This window comes from Sceloporus occidentalis, unplaced genomic scaffold, assembly GCF_023333645.1.
Source record: "Sceloporus occidentalis isolate IW3139 unplaced genomic scaffold, rSceOcc1.0.p SCAF_31, whole genome shotgun sequence".
Classification (NCBI taxonomy): Eukaryota; Metazoa; Chordata; class Lepidosauria; order Squamata; family Phrynosomatidae; genus Sceloporus; species Sceloporus occidentalis.
Genome location: NW_028317011.1, coordinates 3,714,156 through 3,735,368, shown reverse-complemented (window position 1 = coordinate 3,735,368; position 21,213 = coordinate 3,714,156). Strand labels below are relative to the sequence as shown.

The 21,213-nt window shown below is 42.0% G+C and overlaps 1 protein-coding gene across 1 annotated transcript; it reads right to left on the bottom strand.

Annotated features, from left to right (window-relative positions):
• Positions 1 to 252: 252 nt before the first annotated feature.
• Positions 253 to 9,467, bottom strand: LOC149298743 (tetraspanin-33-like). Its single transcript, XM_089487236.1, has 8 exons — positions 9,363 to 9,467; positions 5,700 to 5,757; positions 4,754 to 4,881; positions 4,308 to 4,382; positions 3,632 to 3,727; positions 1,697 to 1,825; positions 806 to 967; positions 253 to 354 (listed from the first exon to the last, which is right to left on the bottom strand). The coding sequence occupies exons 1-8, from the start codon at positions 9,465 to 9,467 to the stop codon at positions 253 to 255; spliced, it is 855 nt and encodes a 284-aa protein (XP_089343362.1).
• Positions 9,468 to 21,213: the final 11,746 nt, after the last annotated feature.

Genomic DNA, 21,213 nt, shown 5'->3' with positions numbered 1-21,213 from the left:
AGTACAATGGGTTGTTATTTCCCTCCATACTGGAAAAGTTACTCACAGTGTTCAATTATGGTTAAAATGTCAATTTCACGTCATTAAATACAATGTTTTTTTCCAGGCACTTTTCGTGAGAAGTGTGTTCCAGCTCCATTTCATGACAGCGGTGTGACTGTGTAGGAGTCCATTTTCATTTCCATCCGGTTTCCGGATAGATGTGTAGTTCTTGCTTCCCATGAGCATGTGATGCACCCCTTTACCGGTATCTTAGTACCAGGGATCTGAACTATGTTGCTGGGTGTATCTCTGTAATTTAATCTGGTCCTGGATTTGGGCAATCAAGATCTGCGAGAGCAGAAATCCAACCAGCTTTCCAGAGACAAAAACAACACAAAAAATAATTTTTAAAAAAAGGCAAGTTAAAAGTACTAGGTTTGTGGTTTGGGTTTTTAATGCTTTATTTATCTGAAAACCTCCCACGTTTGCAACCATTTAACACGTTTTATGAATTATATCTAAGCCACAGTAAAGCAGGTCTAGGTACGTATGTGTTAAGTTGTACTACTAAGTAAAAACTGGGCAGTGTAAATAAAAAATAACCAAAAGGTACATTCATGGTTAATGTAAGAAAGATAATTTGTAAATCAGGCTGTTCCATGCCACAAAAAAACAAAATTATGCACCACAAAATTGTAACTACATGAAAAGGTGTAAATTAGTAACAACCTATATCAACATATAATGACACATCTTTGAAAAATATGGGGGAAAAACATGGAACAGTACAGTTATCCTTGGTCTTTCAATATAGCTGTATTACCTGTGGAATGGCAAAGCCCAGAGCTACTCCTCCCAGCAGAAAAAGGTTACTATGCAGCCAGTTAACCAGTCTGTCAATGCAGCCACTGGTGTGTATGTAATATTTTGCATCCTTGTAGTCCAGTGCCTGCATGCCCTGTCCGCACATAGTATTGATGACAGCCTAAAGAGTTTAGAATAGGTATTTAGAGCACATCACTAATAAAGCAAATACAATCAAACAGCTTATGGTTATACAATATACCAAAGAAACTGTTTGCTCAAAGAATCCATGAAGCAAACGAAACTAAAGCTGCCATTATAGAAAATGGCATTACAAACATTGACACACGTACAATGACAGCAAAAAAACCCAACAATTTAGTTCATCTAATCTTTTCCTTTTGAATACTTTAGGATGAATTGATACACATCCCAAACTTTCTAGAGTCCCTTTACTGCGTGTGCCATATTGAACCCAGCAGCATTTCGAAATGCATTGAGGGTGTGCATAGCCAGATATTTGGAAGAATGAACCCAGTCGGGAGGCATTTTCCACTCCGTAAACAAGAATGTATTGGCTCTAAAAATAAACCCCAAAATGAAAGTTAGTATATTTTAATCTGTGTCTTAGGTCAGATATGCAAGATGTCAATTGATCCTTTTTGAGGTGTACCAATAATGATTTTCAAGTTATAAAATGCAATTTGTATTTTTGACAAATCCATCCATTCTCCTTTGAACTTTTATGCATATTTGTTATAGATTGTCTCTACATTTTAGACAGCTAATTTGACAATCTGTGCAATGAAGTGTACATAACCTTTTGTAGACATGCTGGAGGCTATTTTTCCTCATTTAGCACAATAATCTCCCCTATGTACAATCATATAATACATGCTTAAGGGCCCACCTGGTCCTCTTCGTTTAGGCAGCAGGAGTATGGTACTGAGCAGCGTTCCTGGCTGAAGTTCTCAGATGAGCAATTGAAGTACATGTTCTGGGACCAGTCCTTGTAGGAAATGCCCCCACAGCAGCTGAACTGGCACCAGGAGGGTTGGTATTTGGAACAAAATGAGAGAAACCATATAGCACTATAACACGTCAAACAATCACGTTCAGTAGGCAGCTCGATAATAGAATATGATTGAAAATGTACCAAAGCATTAAGGACAATAAATATGTCTTGTAATCTAAAAGCATATCTAAAAGCATACATTTCTTATGAGAAATTCCCCACAGCCCAATAAAACATATATGCTAATTTTAATGATATGACGACAAGATCCACAAGCCCTCCAAATCCAAGATAGTGCTTGCTATCAAATAAAACAAAATAAAGTAACTCAACACTGTGCTATTCCATTATTGGGGGGGGGGGGTTTATGACAGGGAGCATGCTAAAGCAGAAATCTGGGTACTTAAAGCCCGTGCTCATTACTGAATGGTGTTGAGTTATCAGTACTAATATATCGCCTAATGCCTTATTTTTTCACTGTCTATCAAAGATATACTGACAAGTAACTTCCTTCAGAAAGAAGCTTAGAATCAATATTAAGTATACTGGTCTGAATACTTTAAGTGAAGTAGTATAATGTGAGTATATATCGTATACTGTCATAAATTACATCCTACACTATAACTGTACCATAATCAGAGGTAAATATAAATAAGCATTGCAGAATATGACTAATGTTGCTATCTCAACCAGTGAAATGTAATACTTATAAAGACAGTCACAGTATTACAAAATAACAGAAGCCTGCTAGTTGCCAAACTAGGTGATAAAAATGTATGAGAGATTCTCAAAGGCATCTTGAGCTTTACTGCACTGGAAACGTAGCTGAACGTAAATTGGGTCACTGTTCAGCTATGGCGCCTACAGTATAGAAGAAAATTTAAGCAAGATTGCTTATTATTATTGCTTATTAGCAATAATATTTATTATATTTTAAGGCCTTACTTCTCCTGAACAAAATGATGTATTATATGTGCAGGTTCATCAAATTTGGAAAAGGGGAATCATGGTTTAACAAATGTAGGGTAAAAATGGCAACTAAAAAAAGTTTAGTTATGAAAATCCCCAGGACTGAAAGGGTTAATAATTATAACGTTTTAACCCTCTTTTTAAGTCAGCTTACTAAAATGCTGTTGTGTGGCTGAGCATGATGGGAATCATGACTCCCCAGCATCTTGCAGTATTAGCAGCCTCTCCCCTCAGACTGTAAGGAATAAAGGGGCAAGGGAGGAAAGGAAACAGGGAAAGGTTACCTGGTGGGACCTTGAGGACTAGGGATAAATTGTCCTTATGTAAAGTGATTGGGAGAGTAATGGTGGAAAATATCATTATAAAAATAATAAACATGCTCAATAGTCACGATATTTAACATATAAATCCAACTGAATAATCAAATAAGTTATAAATCATTTTGGCTGAGAGTGATCTGGGTGTTTGTGCATCCCTTTGGCTGAAACAGTGATTAAGGATGAAGGTAAAAGGATTTTGAGTGCATGGGGCGGTAGTTGTGTTCCCTGAATGTGGTAACATAGTCAGAGTGAGTGAGTGAAAGAGTTTTACGTAGTGTGCTCTAGATGTAATACAAAAAAAAAAAAAAGTGTTTTGTTGGAATAGTACAACACTAAGGAGAGGGCATGTAAGTTTTTCCCCCTGACCAATAAGTCTGAGGGATATTTTCCAGGCCTGATAATGGAGTGTATACAGTATGTAGAGCAAATGAAAATACCAATTTCATTCTATAAACAGTAGAAATTACATAGACATGTTGAAACATGTTTACTGGGAAATACACACATTACTACTGGAATGTAAGTGGTTGTAAATACTCACCTCCTTCTGGCCAAAGTCTATAAGATTCTGCAGGTCCAGGTCATCTCGATAATGCACAATGGCATTACTGATCATTTCACTGACTTTGCCACGAGCCTGCAAAATATATAATCTATGCCTATATGTCCTTAGTTTACCAAGGCAGACAAACATCTGAGTCTAAGATGGGAAGGTGCCACAAGACAATTATTTATCACTATTAAAAAGACTGCTTATGATATGCCATGTTTCAGAAGATGCCTATCTCAAAGTGGGACAAAAGAGTGACCTGAACATTATCAAAAGCTAGAGTATTTTGGTCAGTCTCTATAATTCAGTAATATATATATAATGTATATCATGTATTTAGAATGCAATGTTATAAAAGTCGCTGTTGGTGTAATGATCAGATGTCCCAATACTTTTGTCCATATAGTGGATAGATCGATAGATAGATCGATAGATAGATCGATAGATAGATCGATAGATAGATCGATAGATAGATCGATAGATAGATCGATAGATAGATCGATAAGCATGCATGTATGGGTAAAGACATACCTATTTTTATTAAAACAGAGGACAGACATCTCACAGCTCTGTGAATCTTTCTCTGTTAATATGTGTAGCACTGCTAGGTTGTGGCTTTTGAGTTCACGTAATGCAACATATGTGCAGGTTACACCTCTAAACTCACCTTATCAGAGAAGACGAATCCCAGGATTCCTGCAGCCAGCTGCAGCAGGAAGATAAGTGTAAGACAAATAGAGAACTGTGGAGAGATGCAAAAAAAAAAGACAAATTACATTTTACCCAAAATAATCCTCTTATGACACATTTATCTTACATGTTTTAAACAACCTATGTAAGAAGTGGGGGAGCATTGATATTTTAATAAAACCTAAGCATTGTGGTACAATGTTCATATAGATTTAATTAATGTTAATAATGGTGCTCAGAACGCTGACAAAGAATTGCCTTCACAACCATTTGCTTGTAACATATGATGTGTGTTTATAAGAAGGCATTGGGTAAAATCAATGTCTGGATGCAGTCACTCATCTATCTTGCAAACATCTGTGAATATATTTCCCTTATTTGGTTCTCCATATTTTTAACAGCAAATAACGTAGCAGTACTCACGGTTTGAAGGAGGCATATGTTCTCCCGTAAAGACCCAATACAGCCAAAAAAAGTGATAAGAAACATCAAAATTCCAGCCACAATAAGGAGTAGAGAAGGATCCACAGAAAGGCAGGCCATGGCAGCCTCTGGAGGAGGGGTTCACACAACATTACAACAGTTATCAATAATGATAGATTATTGTTTTATATAGCACCATCATATGCAGAATGGGTAAGCAGGACATAAGAAGTAATATATAAGAAACAACATGTGAGGATGGTCCTGCTCAAAGGATCTTACAATCTAGATAAACAGCTACTTGCAACTTTTCTTCACCAAGGAGATGAACTAATGTTTGAGAAGTAAGTGTGATTTCAGTAATGTGACAGAACCTCTCAAGTTCCTTTGAGATAAACAAAGGACAATATCCTGCAGGATTAGGGGAAAGTAGTGAATAGGTAAATTTGGATTATAAAATGTTAATTTACAAAACTGTGTGAAAATAGTGATTAACACTGTGATTTATATATATTACTCATGCTGGCTGCTGCTCTCCTTTCTGCACACAACACTGTGTGGCATCCCCTCTCCTCTCAGACACTTACCATAAGCAGCCCCTTTCCTCCCTTCACACAACATAATATGGCAGCCTCCCGACTCCAAAACACTATCCAGTAGTCCCCTCCCACCCATGCTATCTGTCAGCCTCGCCTCCTCCTGTACACAACACCATCAGCAGCCCTTCTCCTTGCACACAACATTATGCAAAAGCCCCTCAAACACACATAATCTTGCAGGCCCTTCTCCTCCCTGCACACAACACAATGTACCAACTACTCTCCTCCTTGCACACTGTGTTCTTAAGTGTATCAGATAATTCAGTGAATAAACATATTTCCTATTTCAAGTGCTAAATATTTAGGTAAGATGGCACTGCAAGCACTGTTTACTGCAAGCTACTCACCAGCATGTTTCACAATTCGTGCATAAACACCAATTCCCATCATCACCATTGATATAACCTGGAGAGACATGATAGGAATGTGGTTACATGAGTATGGGGTATGGCAAAACTCAAATCGACAGACTGAGACAAATCCATACATAATTTAAGGTTGGCTATATTTTGTAGGGTTTTATTTTTTTGTACAACAAAGTGAACAAAATTGAAATGATTTCACAAACATATTTCGCCATAACACCATGTTTGCTATAACCATAACAAAATTCTGAAAACCAGCTTGGTGTTAGAACCTTTGTGATCCGAAAGGGTTCTGAGGTAGAATCTACTGCAGGTAGGCCATGCCCCTAACATACCTACAATAATTGACAGGGTACACCCCTCACAACAAGCAGGGCAAGGTACAGAGAAACAGGTTCCAAAGAGAGGTCAGTAGCTGGATGGTCACAGTAGCCAATGTCAGTATCCAAAGGGAACAACTGGACAAGAGCGTTGTTTACACAAGCTAAGGTCAGTAGCCAGAAGTTCACAGTAGCCAAGGGCTTTTATGGCATCACATTCTAAATACATGGACATTGATATGTAGTTGGTCCCCCCTTTACAGACTCCCCTTTACAGACTCAGGGAAGGCTTTCCTCAACATTTTGGAGCGTTTCTGTCGTTTTCCATTCATCCAGTAGAGCATTTGTGAGCTCAGTCACTGATGTTGGATGAGAAGGCCTGGTTCACAATCTCCGTTCCAGTTCATCCCAAAGATGCTCAATGAGTTACGGGTCAGTCCAGTTCTTCCACACCAAACTCAACCAACCATGTCTTTATGTAGCTTGCTTTGTGAACTGGGCCACAGTCATACAGGACTAGAAAACTGTTCCTACAAAGTTGGAGGCATAGCATTTTCCAAAATGTCTTGGTATCTTGAAGCATTGAGATTTCCCTTCACTGGAAGTAAGGGGCCCAACCCCTGAAAAAAAGCCCCATACCATTACCCCTCCTCCACTAAACTTTACAGTTGGCACAATGCAGCCAGATGGGTAAAGTTCTCCTGGCATTCGCCAAACCCTTATTCGCCCATCAGTCTGCCATACAGAGAAGCGCGATTCATCACTCCACAGAACACGTTTCCACTGCTCCAGAGTCCAGCGGCGGCGTGCTTTACACCACTCAATCCCACATTTGGCATTATACTTGGTGATGTGAGGCTTGCATGCAGCTGCTCTGTCATGGAAACCCATTCCATGAAGCTCCCGACGCACAGGTTTTTGTGCTGATGTTAATGCCAGTGGAAGTTTGGAACTCTTCAGCTATAAATCAGCAGAGTGTTAGCGACTTTTGCGCACCATGCGCCACAACACTCGGTGACCCTGTTTTGTGACTTTACGTGGTCTTCGGCTTCCTGGCTGAGTTGCTGCTGTTCCTAAACAGTTCCACTTTCGATTAATACATCTTACCGTTAACTGTGGAATATCTAGCAGGGATACAATTTCTCAATTCTGGACAGTCATTTCAGGCCTGTTATTGACATCTGGTGTCTGGCAGTATGTATAAGTCCATACATTTCCATAATCAATTCATACTTCTAGCAGTAAACGGTTTCTGTATAATGCCAAGTTCTATCTATCAAAGGCTGGCATGCAGCAGTTAGAAATAAAAATTGCCCGGCTCTTAAAGTCCAAACATACTGCCCTAACTAAAGCTGTAAACTTTGCATATCTCTCACCTATGTTTGGTGAAAATATATTTCAACAACATCCTTATTATTGAGTTGAACTTGGTTTTATTTCAATAGGCCAGAATTTCTGTCCAGTCAGAGGTCTAACAGCTATCCTATGGAATTAGTACTGATCTAAAATACTGTCAAAAGTGCTACCAAAATTAATTTGAAATAATACTGAAGGTAGCTGTCCAAACAAAATAACAATTGCATTTCAACCCCCCTTCCAAGCATTTTAACTTGTGTTTCAAATGTAGAGATTATTTATACAACTAAACTAACTAGGTTTCCCTGAAAAGTGCTTATCTTGTTAACCCTCCCAGCATCTCATGCCACAAGCCTTTCTTATTTCTCACAATATTCTTCTATACATAAACTTAAAATCTCTACAACTGAATTAGACCCTTTGTTGGTCTGGAAAGGGTCAAACTGTGATGGCTAGAAGACTGGGTCAGAGCATCTCCAAAACTGCAGCCCTTGTTGGGTCAGCAGTGGTTTAGTACCCATCAAGAGTGGTCCAAGGAAGGAAAAGCGGTGAACTGGTGTCAGGGTTATGGGAGGCCAAGGCTTATTGATACACGTGTGTGTGTGTGTGGGGGGCTGGCCCGTGTGGTCAAATCCAACAGATAAGCTAATGTAGCTGTAATTGCCGAAAAAGTTAATGCTGGTTCTGACATAAAGGTATGATCATATCTGGGAACTCTCCGGGTTTGACACGCCCCGCTCCACCACCCTTTTTCCCTTTAAATGGGGGTGTTTCCCGCTGCCGTCAGTGGGAAGTCATGGCCACGTCCCGCAAGGGAAGGCTCCAGGTAGCCGGAACACAGAAATTCCCAGGTATGCTCATGATAACCCCTGTCCACTGCCGAAAGCGTCTACAATGAGCATAAGAACTGAACCACAGAGCAATGGAAGAGGGTGGCCTGGTCCAATGAAACACGTTTTCTTTTACATCACGTGGATGGCCAGGTGTGTGTGCGTCGCTTAACTGGAGAACACATGGCACCAGGATGCATTCATGGAGCCCCCACCTTGTAAATTACAGGACTTAACCCCTTAAGGACAACGGGCGGTCCCTAAACCCATTGAAAACAATGCAATGCTTTGTCATTAAGGGGTTAAAGGACCTGCTGCTAGCGTCTTCGTGCCAGATACCACAGCACACCTTCAGAGGTCTAGTGGAGTCCATGTCTCAATAGGTCAGGGCTGTTTTGGTGGCAAAAGGGGGACTTACACAATATTAGGCAGGTGGTCAAAATTTAATGGCGTAGTATCTTACTTTAAACATCCATTTGCAAGCAAAGTTATCAGTTATCTCTAAAGGTGAATTGCAGGGCTGTTAAATCAATGAGCGAGCAAATGTGTTGGATGTGACATTAGTAAAAGCAAATGTTGTTAGCATAATGTTACATATTTTCCAAATCAACCAATCGGATTAAACAAAAGTATGATTTTTCTTTTAATATTTTTATTTTATTCCAATAAACATGTATCACCCTTGCATAGGTCTTTTCCCACATCCAGCGATGGGAGTCCACAAAATGCTGGCCAAAGGTCCTAAGACGGGCTCTGCAGGCTCGTTACCATTGGTTACATTTTTACCATTCCACCACCATAGGGGGCTGACTGGACCTCAACTCTTGCCCTATAGTGAACGCTACAACATTTTGTTATATTAGGGAAGCCACTACGCTCTCAGCAAAGTTACTTCTGTTTAATTATTAAACTACCCAGCAGCAAAGAAGCTCACATAGCAGCCCAATGTGATGGCTTTATATACATGTATTTATATATTCACTTACCAATCAAATAGATTGCAGTGCTCCAAGCTGCAAATACATACAATGTCATCTCATGCAGTGTAATGTCCAGGTCTAGGCCAGGAGATATAGTGAAATGTGATCCTTCCCACCAGTGGAAGGTGAAAACGTATAATAAACACGGCTATAACTTACCCAGAACAGCATGTTGAAGAAGAACAGGAGGTATTTTACCACAGGGCTCACAAAGGAGAAGTCCTCAGCTCTCCTTACATCAGGAGGGTGTCTCTTCTTGGCCATGGCTGATATCCACACAGGGAGCCCGATACTGCCCCACCGCACCTTTGGGGCTCACTGTGGTAAAGGTCCTGGGGACATACTAGCAAAGGCGCAGTCAACAGAATTCCGTATGCACAGAATAACCCCCGGCTGGGATTAATGGAATGAGACTACGGGTAAATATTTATACGTAACGTTCCAGCGGGGAGTGTGAGGAACAGAGTTAGCTCCACACTGTCACCGCCCCTACACACCGCCTGCCATTGAAGCAGGTCACTGGTAACCGCAGCTTGGGCTCACGTTCCAAAGCGGCCCCTCGTTAGCTACCTGTTGATTGGTAGAGTTCGGCAGCCTGTCTTGCTGATTGGCCTGAACTGTTGTCACTCACGATTCAGTGGCACAGAAGGAATGTACACCTGTAAAGGGCAGTGGCGGATTGCATGGCATCGAGTGTTTGGCAGGCAGGGCGTCAATAAAATCGAATTCGAATCGCTTCCTGAAAGCAGATTTAACGTTGGATTTGTGTAAAAATGAATTGGTTATGCAAATACATTTCCCTGGTGTTTATCTCCTTGCTAACAGGTTTATGCGTGTTGTGCTGTGACGTCTGTATAGATCCAGATATTTAACCCCTGTTATGCAATCCTTCTTGCACTAGTGCTATGTCTTTAAGTTGTATTTTTTTACGACAAAAAAACTCAAATTCACACATATAACCCAATAATAATTTGGGCTCAAATACAGTGGTGTATTTCTGTGGGGAAGGGGAGCGCCCCCCCCCCCCCACCAGGGCCACCATCAGGGTTTACAGCCAGTAGTTGTTTGGCACCCAGCTTCATTGAGGGCCCCACAGTGTAGAAGTGCTGTACTGTACGGTATCCCTACCATCAACCCAGTCAAGGTATGGCCATAGGGCTGTTTAACTTGAAGGGAGGGCTGTTTTTGTCAGCCAAGAGGAAGATTGGTGGTCTTTTTAAACAGGGAACATGAGGGAAAGAATCAGCTTTTTTAAATGCTGGTTGTGTCTTTCTTCTTACAGGTATTGAAATAAATCACCCGTTCTTCGCACCTTCAAGATCTCCAGTCCACTGACTTCTCCAAATGACCTTCACTGCAATCAAACTGTTCTGTCCTCGCCTTCTGTCTCAACATCTCAATAGATTGTAAGCTTGCAAGAGCAGGGTCCTCGTCTTTTGTACCTGTAAATCTTCCCTTCTGTTAATGTTTGATAATTTTCATTGTTCCCTATTGTAATAGCGCTACAGAAACTGTTACTACAATCATCGGGGCTGGTTGATTGAACAGTGACTCGCCTGGGACCTCTTTAGTAGAGTAAGACAATCTCTCCATATTATTGCGGTACAGGAGCTGCCGTCATCATTACCTGAATTACTGCCTTCGGACTAGTCGACTTAGGCTACAACATGCAACTTGTGTTTAGGCATGATAAATTATAATACTTAAATGAAAAACAGATATATACATTTTTTGCCTTGAGAAACACCCTGTATGCCTAAGGTTTTCATCTGTCTTTGGAATTTAAATTTGATATGCTGGAGCTGAAGCTTACGTTTCTACCTCCCCAAAAAACTCTGTGAGATATAAAATATGCACAATGACACAATTTCCCGGAAGACTTATGTGTATTTCTTGTGTGAGTATCTTACAGAAAAAAATTGTAGTTTAAAAGAACATTTGGAAAGTTTACAGTGACTGAAACCTGATATATAACCTTCCTTTAACCCACATTTGTGTGTTTTGGTTTTACTCCTAGGAGGAGCTGTGCTAAAGTGTAGAAGGAAAGGTGTGCTGAGATGAATGGATGGGGCTTAAGCTTTATAGAGGAGGGGTTGGATTGCTTGTAGAGCCCACCATCGGATGTTTTCCCAAAATGAGTGTTGTATTCTTCACTGTGCTTTAGTTGTTATCACTGGATAAGACCTTCGGAGCTCCCATACAATGGAAAAATGAGGTGGAATGCTATACATATCAACAGATAGTATAATACGGTACTTGGAGTACTTCCGCAAAAGGGCGGAGCCATGGTGCGCACCATCTGGACAGCCTCTCCCCCATTCTTCCAATCAGGGGAAAGGGTGTGTGCAGAGACTCCGCCCCTTTGTAGAAGTACCTGGATAATGGACCTGATACTAGGGAAAAGTGGATGAAGAAAAAAGACAGAATTAACACAGTATTTGCAAATGTCCTGTACAATAATAGCCTGAAGTACTTTTATGTCAAAATAATAAGAAAGGTTGATAGATAAGAGGAACAGCCTTCCAACAGAGGTGGTAGAGGTTAATACAGTGTGGGAATATAAACATGATATAGGCATAGGACTATTTTGAATATAAGAGAAGACCAAGCACCTTATAAGGTTTGAGGTTTTTACTTTTTACAGTAGACCAAATGGTTCGTATCTGCCACCAGATGATATGTTTGAATTAATATGGGGAGGAAAGCTGAATGACAGATATGCCTTGGGGAACAAATAATGTCTTGTACCTATACCATGTGGTCTGTCATCACTCTATTCTAGTATAATCTAATATAATTCAACACCTATATTTATCATCTTCCCCATTTGGGTTATAAATGAGTAACCTGGGTGTACAGGACCTCTTATTACACAAAGATCTACCCATATAAACTGCTCTTATACTTGTGGTATTGTATCCTGTCTTAAATCAACATTTCTACAATATTCATAGGTCCCAACTTCATGTGCTGGAATTGACTGAACTGTAGATACAAAAAGTCTCTTTTTATATACTGATAAAAAGCTGCTGTCTGAAAATCTTTGGTCTGAGCGCTAGGCACTTTGGAAAATCATTCTTTAGTGAATCTTTTATCAGAGGATAATTTACAGTCTGATCACAGCTAGTCTGAGTTTCTCATTATATAAAAAAAGAAAATGGTCTGCCTATCACCCCTGTAGGAGTCTGGCATATTATAGGACAGTTTTGTGACCCAGAGACAAAAGCTTCTGTTTACCGTTCTTGAATAGCTGACATGGATTAACCCTTGAAGTGAGTTTACAGTAAATGTTCTTTAAAGCGTCCTTAACCCTTTCCATACCAATATTTTTATGTACCCACACAAATTATACATCCTTTTTTTTCAGAAAATAGGGCTTTCGTTTAAAACCATACAAACATGCAAAAAATAATAATTTAGAGTGAAAGTATGTAAAATCTTTTTCTTATAACTTTGCTTAGAATTTCTTCTACACAGTAGGTACCACTGATAAACAATGAACCAATTTATGTTCAGCAACATCCCCCTGATTAAAGACATACCCCACATAATATTATTTATGTTCTAAAGAGTCACTTTAGACCATCCTGTAAATATTACCCTATCAGGTATTCTTTTCAATGAATGTGATTTAAGGGGCTTTAGGGTAGTGAACAGGCAGGGGGCTATAATTTTTACATGAGGTGCTAGAGCAATGGGGTTTCAGTACTTTTTATTTATTGATTCTTTTATTTTGCACTGTTATTGGTGCAATATGGATAGGGATTCCTTTAAGGATCATCTTATCTATGCCATTGATGTCACATTGATGGCATTGTATTGTTTATTTTTTATTTATTTTTCATTTTTATTTATATTTTTCTCTTTGTGGAATGAGGGAGAAACGTTTTTTCACACTATGATCAGCAATGCAAGGCTCCATTGCTAATCGCACAGAACACAAACATCAGCAGCATAACCAAGTACATATAACGACTATGAAAAACGAACAATACACCTGAAAGCAAAAGCTGTAGCGACAGTAATCACATAATAAAATAAAAAATTCAACAGTTCCAGGGGCGCAGGAATAGGGTCTTTGCAGCAGGAATAGTGCCTGAGGATGGGAGGGGGTGTTGGTAGGAAGAGGGTATGACAAAAGTGCAAGGGCTGGGGGGATCAGGAAAGTGAGGGATGGGGTGATGAGCTTATACATCACCCTAGGGCCATTTTCTGCCTAGGGCCATTTGTATATTTATAACATAATTCATGAGCCATACAAAATTAACAACTTAAAAATGAGCCCCACATTATATATTTACCCACCAGACAGCCCCCCCTTTAGTATTGATTTATGTGATGCCACCAGCCAGCCCCCCTTGTGAATTAATGCCCCATTGCCCCCACACCCTTGTGTATTGCCCCCAGCTAGCTCCACATTGTATATTTATCCCACCCAACTTCCCTTTTTATATTGATTTATGTGATGCCCCCAAACCCTTGCCATTGCCCCCAGCCAGCCCCACATTGTGTATTTATGCCACCCAGCCACCCCCCTTTAGTATCATGTCAGACCTGGCACCCAGATTGCATCCACAGGACCTGCCTAGCACCCAGACTGGAAGCATATGACTTGCCATTTTGCCCCAAACAGCCTCCCTGTGGCATCCTTGCCTCAAACAGCCTCCCTGTGCCATGCTTCCCCCACACTTATGCATCCATACTATCACAAAAATATTCATTCATTCACAAATATTAAGTCAATCATTCACGAAAATTAATTCTATCATTCACAGATACTCATTCATTCCCTCATTCACAGATACTAATTCGCATATACTCATTCACAAATATTGCCTCATTCAGATACTCATTTAATCACTCATTCACATATACTCATTAATTCCCTCATTCATATATACTCATTCACACATATTCCCTCATTCAGATACAGTCACTCAATCACACATATTCATTCATACACTCTCCTCCACCCCTTACCTGAACGGCAGATCTCTCTGTGCCGCCTGCAGACTTCCGCAGGGGCCACTGCTTCCCTCTGTATTGCTAGCACTCTGTGCGAACAGCTTCTCTTTTTTACTGCCCAGGGGAAGCAGTTCTGCGTTCTGCAGCAGGTTCATGTGACGTAATGTGATTCTGTTGGGTTCCAGCATCCCCTTGACGGTACAAGAGACGTTGCTCATACAGTGTGCGAGCAACGCACAGGGAAGCAGAGGGCCCCCTAGAGTGGCGGGCATCCTGTTGCTGTTCCTTCACAAACCTGGAAACATCCTGGTAAAATCAGGGTTTGTGCCAGTTTTAAGGGATGGAGCTGTTCCACTTATCCCAAAACATAGACAGAGCCATTAGTAGTGTCTCTACATACACAGTTACACGCAAAGCATACGCTCAGCAAATTTGGTATATTTGGCACTCTTTTGACATCTGATGACCAAAACTTCTCCCTCGATGACAAGATCTCTGAGGCGGCATAGTCCAATCTTTTTTTTTTCTTGTTTACTCTGCCTCCCCAGCTTTTCAGGCCCATACCATCTTGATGAAATCTGTAGTGATGGTGAAAAATAGAGGGTCAGAAGACAGACCCAATGTCCAATTTGTGCCTGAAGCTTAATCAAAGTCCTCTCATGTCTGGATGAGTGCTCTCGCTGACTGGTGATGGTGCAGAACACAGTGATCAATGTAGAGCAAAGTCTTCATCTCAGTCTTGTTTCTTCCTTCTGACATGGTGATCGCTCTTATCTTATCTCTTATATTTTTTTAGCCAGGCTGTAAATGTCTCGGTACATTAGATCAACAAAGGTTGTGACAGTAGTGAGCTGATTGGACAAAAGAACAGGCGAAATGGTAAAATTCACCGGGTCAAGTGTGATGCATAGTTAAAAGTAAACACTGAGTAGACATGTTTTATCTTGCCTCTTTTCAACAGTGTGCTGGATTAGGTGCCTTGGGCACACCCAATTGTCCCTCAAAAGGAACGTTAAAAATAATGGCCACTAGTTTCAACTGTTTGTATATACCAGCATATATGCGTGAGCCTAGGGTCTGGGTGCATTATGTATTTTGTGCCCCACCCCCAGACAAATAAAGTAACATGCAGAATCATTCTGACAACATACACTATTACCCACACACTCACTCTAAAACCATACACTTATACACACATACTCTCTCGCCCAGGTGTCACTATAACCCTAGGCTCACCCCTGACACTCTAACATCATATGCTGACAAGCACTACATGCTCATACCATACATTTACACTCACCAATGCATACATGCTAACACCAAATACTAACACACACACATACTAACACTTTACACACAAACGCTAATATCAAATACACATACTTACACCAACACCTGACAAAAACAAATACACCCCAACAGCTTACACTAATATACATACATACACACACGCACACACTCTTTTATATAAACCCACAATACCCCTCCTTCTCCCATGTTAAGTGCACCCCAATACGGAGCCCAGTCTTTACTGCAGCTCATACTCTGTGCCTGAGCTTCCACCCTATGAACTCACGCTTGCAGAAGTCATGTTACGTGGCCACTCTTGTTAGTGGGTTGGCCCAGTACTGTATACGTGCCTGTGTGATGTCTTTTTGCACCTACAACCATTGCTTTTAAAAATCAGTTAATGCTGCTAGTGTGATAGACTAGTGATTAGCTTCGAAACAGCTATTTTGCATGAAGGCTTGCTTCCCAAAATTTTTACCCCACCCCCCAGTCTATGCTCTTCTGCTTCAAACTCCCATGTAATCGTGCCATGATCTGTGGAATCTGAAGGGAAAAACTTTAAATTGCTAATTCTACTTAATTGTAGTCTGCCCCATTTCCTTTGCAGCAACAAGATCATGGCTGAGTGATGCATAGGAAGACAATGTGGCATAGGAACCAAAAATCTATTTGCTGGGGGGGATTTACTATACCCACTCCCATGTCTTTATTTGAGTGTATGCATGCATACATATTTGAGGAAGAACATTTGTTTGTGTATGAGGGTGAGTGTATGCTCAGTGCTGCTCACAGCTGCATCCTGTTTGAAGTTCTGGGAGTATTTGTACCATTTGTACTAATTAAATATAAATAATTTGATAAAGATAACATAATGCAAAGAAGAGAAAAGGATAGACTTGTGTGATTCTGCAGACACTGTAATTGTAAACCTTTATTGATTACATAAACACGGCTCACGGCCTGAAGAAAACCCATTGTGTTTACTTGTAATCCTGCAAAGTACCACATGGGGGCACCAAACCCCATAGCTACACTTTGAAGACCATAATGTAAAGAACTGAAGTGGTGTTCCCCTTCCTGGGTGGTCAAGCAGATGTCCTCTGACATATACAGCAATTAATTAGGCAATGAGAACGTGAGGATTAACTCAAAACGGTGACTCCACTTAGAATGACCTCCTTCCATATTTATGTGTTCCCTACATATGGTTGTTTCTGAATAGTTGCCATTTATCGGTTATATAACCGACACTCTTACACTCCCACCTGTCCTCCGCCCAGCCATGCAGTAAAAGCATGTCATGAAGAAAAGGACTCCTTGAGTGTATGCTGTTAGCATGTGTTTGCATGTTACTATATGGTATTATAGTATATATGTTAATGTATGATGTGAATGTTTGCATCAGTATATTATGTGGGAGTGTTCGGTAATGTATGATGTTGGCATGAGTGTATATCAGTGTATGACATGAGACTGTCTAGGGTTAGTTAAGCCTGGGAGCATTATTTCTTTAGCGAGGGGGAATAGAGGAGAACGAGGGAGAGTGTATATGTGTGAGTGTATGGTGTTAGAATCTGCGTGTGCCTGTTAGTGTGTGGGTGTTAGTGTATGGTGTTAGAATGAGTGTGTTTTAGTTTATGATGTTAGAATGAGTGGGTGTCAGGATTCTATCCTGACTGCAGGATAGTTCAAGTTTAACCCTTTGTTCGCTATGTATTTATTTATGTTCAGCTGTGTTTGGTTATGCTCTATCTGTCTCCCCCACCTGAAGCTGATGCCATTACCACACCTGACCTAACCAACAGGCTTTATTACCCTGCCTCCCTCACCTGAAGCCTATGTCATTCACACCTGACCTAATGACCAGGCCTATATCTGGACACTCCCCTGTTTGTTAAGGGCCTTTGCATTGAAGTTATAGGACAGTTTTGCTCTGGCCCCGTACCTGATCCTGACTTGTTCCTGGCTTCCTGTGTACCTGATCCTGACTTGTTCCTGGCTTCCTGTGTACCTGATCCTGACTTGTTCCTACCTTGTTCCCTTCCAAGTTGTTACACTCACCGGGGCTGCCGATGTCCCACGACGGTCGGCCGCGGTTGGGCGGCACGCTCGCGAATACGCACGCGCCCCCTCTCCGAGTGACGTGCATACAGCACGCACACGGAGGGGCGTGCGTGTAGACGCGGCGCGCTCACGGTGGTCGCATTCGTCTATGCGAACCCCCGTGAGCCGCCCACGACGGCAATATACTGTTTGGGGAGCTGCCGCGGGGTGCCGGCAGGACTCGCAGAGTCATAAGCTAGGTGCTGCGGCACGCTCGCGGCGCTCCAACACTGCTAATGAGTGCTAGACCCGTGATACTCGTGGGTTTAGCACTCGTTTACGTTAGTTTTGTATTGCACCGACGCCATTATTTGGCGCCGGTTGCAATGACGTCACTGCCTCTCCCATTGGTCCCCAGTCTGTTTTTCCCCGCCCTTGTTCCTATTTAAACCCACTCCTTGCTTCTATCAGTGCCCGTTCAATGAGTCACTGTATGTACTCTGGGTGTTTATACTCGCTGCCTTATATCTCATTTGCCTTAATTGTGTACCAGACCTCGGACTGCTTCCTGACTTCGCTCTCGTGCTGCCTGCCCCGACCTTGGATTGATTTTGGTTCTCGCTCCCGTGCTGCCTGCCCCGACCTAGGATTGTCTCTGAATTTTGCTTCCGTGCTGCCTGACCCGACCTCGATATCTCCTGACCACGGTTTCTGCCTCTGGCCCTGTATATTTCTTCCGCCTTGGACTTCTGCCTGTACGCTCCGTGACTTACATACGTCTCTGCATAGTGGGTCCACTACTGGTGTTGTCTAGGTCCCGACGTAACACAAGTGGGCTTCCTACCTTGTGCCCTGTCCAGTGGGCTTCCTACCTTGTGCCCTGTCCAGTGGGCTTCATACCTTGTGCCCTGTCCAGTGGGCATCCTGCCTTCAGCCCTGTCCAGTGGGCTTCCTGCCCTGTCCAGTGGGCTTCCTGCCTTGTGCCCTGTCCACTGGGCATCCTGTCGTGCGCCCCTCCAGTGGGCTTCCTGCCAAACGTATGTTTTCTTGCTAAGAGACTGTTTAACCTGTATTTCCTTATCCTGCCATAATATACAATACATAGCATTACCTGGAATTCTGCCTGTGGTGTATTCCTTTGTGCCTGTCTGTCTTATCCTTTGGTTACCATGCATCGCCGTGTGCAGACAGAACCCCAGGTATCCCCTGCAATGAGGCTCCTACCCAACCTGATTACCCGGGCTCTGACAGTGGGTCAAGACAGTTGCCAATCTTCCCAGGAGTGGACCTCCCAGCAAATTCACCCCAAGGTCAGACTGTGCAATGCTCAAGGAAACTGCAAAAAACCCAAGAGTTACATCTCAGACTCTACAGGCCTCAGCATATTAAATGTTAAAGTTTATGACAGAACAAATAGAAAAAGAATGAACAAGTATGGCCAGTTTGTTTGTTAGGGTTGGCAGGTGAAAGCCTCTTCTCTCTAAAAAGAACAGGGCAGCCCGGGTTTAAGTTTGCAAAGTTACATCTGAACAAACCACAAGACTTTTGAAACAATGTCCTTTGGACAGATGAGACCAAAAAGGAGATGTTTGGCATCTTGCATTTATCCACATCAAATGTAGTGGCAACAGCTCTGACCACTTGCCATTTTGCTTATCCCTCCTGGAAAAAACTGTTGCAAATCCTTGTGTTATCAGCAAAAAAACATACAAGAACATAAAAAACATAAAAACATAAAGAAAAACATAAAAAAACATCAAGACCTTCTGCAATATCACTAATAAAAATATTAAAGAGAATGGGTCCAAGTACAGATCCCTGAGGTACCCCACTGGTAACAAGACATTTCTCCGAATATACTCCATTGACCACAACCCTCTGTTGTCTGTCACTCATCCACTGCCTAATCCATTCAACAATATTGGGATCTAAACTCAGAGATTGCAGTTTATTGAAAAGTCATCTATGTAGGATAGAGTCAAAAGCCTTACTGAAATCAAGTTAAGCAATGTCTACTGCACCACCTTGATTAATTACTTTCGTCTCCCAATAAAAAAAAATCAATAAGATTAGTTTGGTACAGTATTTCTGAAGTAAACTCATGTATTTTTTTATTTTGAAGCCCATGTGACTTTAGATACTCAACAATCCTATCCTTTAACAGTTTCCATTCATTCTATCACTACTAACAGTGATTGGTTAAATAAACCCATTAACAATTTTGCTAGAACACCACTAAGCTCTTGATAGAACTTGGGGTTCTATCGACTTATTTGTCTTTACCTTAGACAGCTGATAAACTCTTTATATATATACCGTATTGGCTCGGATATAGGCCGCACCCAAATATAGGCCGCACCCAAATATAGGCCGCACCCTAAAAGTTTGGTGTTTTTTAAAGAAAAAGTTTTGTAATAGATATGCTGCCACTCTGTCCCCCCCACCCCCGAGATATGCTGCCACTCTGTCCCCCCCCATATATGCTGCCACTCTGTCCTCCCCCCTCGAGATATGCTGCCACTCTGTCCTCCCCCCCTCGAGCTATGCTGCCACTCTGCCCCCCCCCCGACTTACCAGAGCAGACTCCCGGGTGTCTTGCGGGGCCGGAGGGGGACATCTACGCAATACACGTATACAACTCCCAGAAGTTGTATACGCGTATTGCGTAGATGTCCCCCGCCGGCCCCGCAAGACACCCGGGAGTCTGCTCTGGTAAGTCGGGGGGGGCAGAGGTAAAACGCATCGTGCGGATGTTCACCAGCTGTGGCGATGCGCGTAAACAACCTCCGCTGCCGGCACGTCTGCACGATGTGTTTTAACAATCTCCCTTGCCGGGAATTCCCACGAGGGGAGTCCCGGCAAGGGAGATTGTTAAAGCACATCGTGCAGACGTGCCGGCAGCGGAGGTTGTTTATGCGCGCATTGCTGGAGCCGGTGAACGTCTGCGCGATGCACTTAGACAATCTCCCGTGCCGGCACTCCCCCCTTGGAAAGTGCTGGCAGGGGAAGCTGTCTGAGCGTATCAGAGAGTAGGATACGGGTCCCCTGCAGCGCTGCGGGGGATCTGTATCCTAACCCTGCTGCCTGCCTGCAGTCGGGTGCTAGACCCTGAATATAGGCCGCACCCCCACTTTAAAGACTTAAAGTGGGGGGGGAAAGTGCGGCCTATATTCGGGCAAATACGGTATATAAAATTCCTCATTAGCCTTTTTTTTCCTACCTGAGGTCCCTTTCCTTCGTTTCCATCTGTAAAAATGTAACAGAAATGTTCATTGAGGCAGTTAGCTAGACCTTCAACCCACTCCTGACAACTTTGTCTTCTGTGCAGTCTTTCTGCCAAGAAGCCCATTTCATGAAGCTCCTGATGCACAGTTCTTGAGTGTGCGTCTTCTGTCATTTAATGGTTGAGCTGTTGTAAGTCTTTAACGCATCGACTTCACAGTAATGGCACTTACAGTGGAACAACACAGATCTAACAGAGGAGAAATTTCTAACATAGCTGTGGCAATGGTGGCGTGCTATGGCAGTGCCACGTTTAACGTCACTGAGCTCTTGCGTACCTCCTATTCTGCCAATGTTTGTCTATGGAGATGGCTTGCCTATGTGCATATGTATTCACAAATACAAAATACAAAATGCGTGCATAAAATATTACTCAAATTCAAAATGATTGGGGTAACATGAAAGGTCCCACTATTAAGAATAAAAGAAA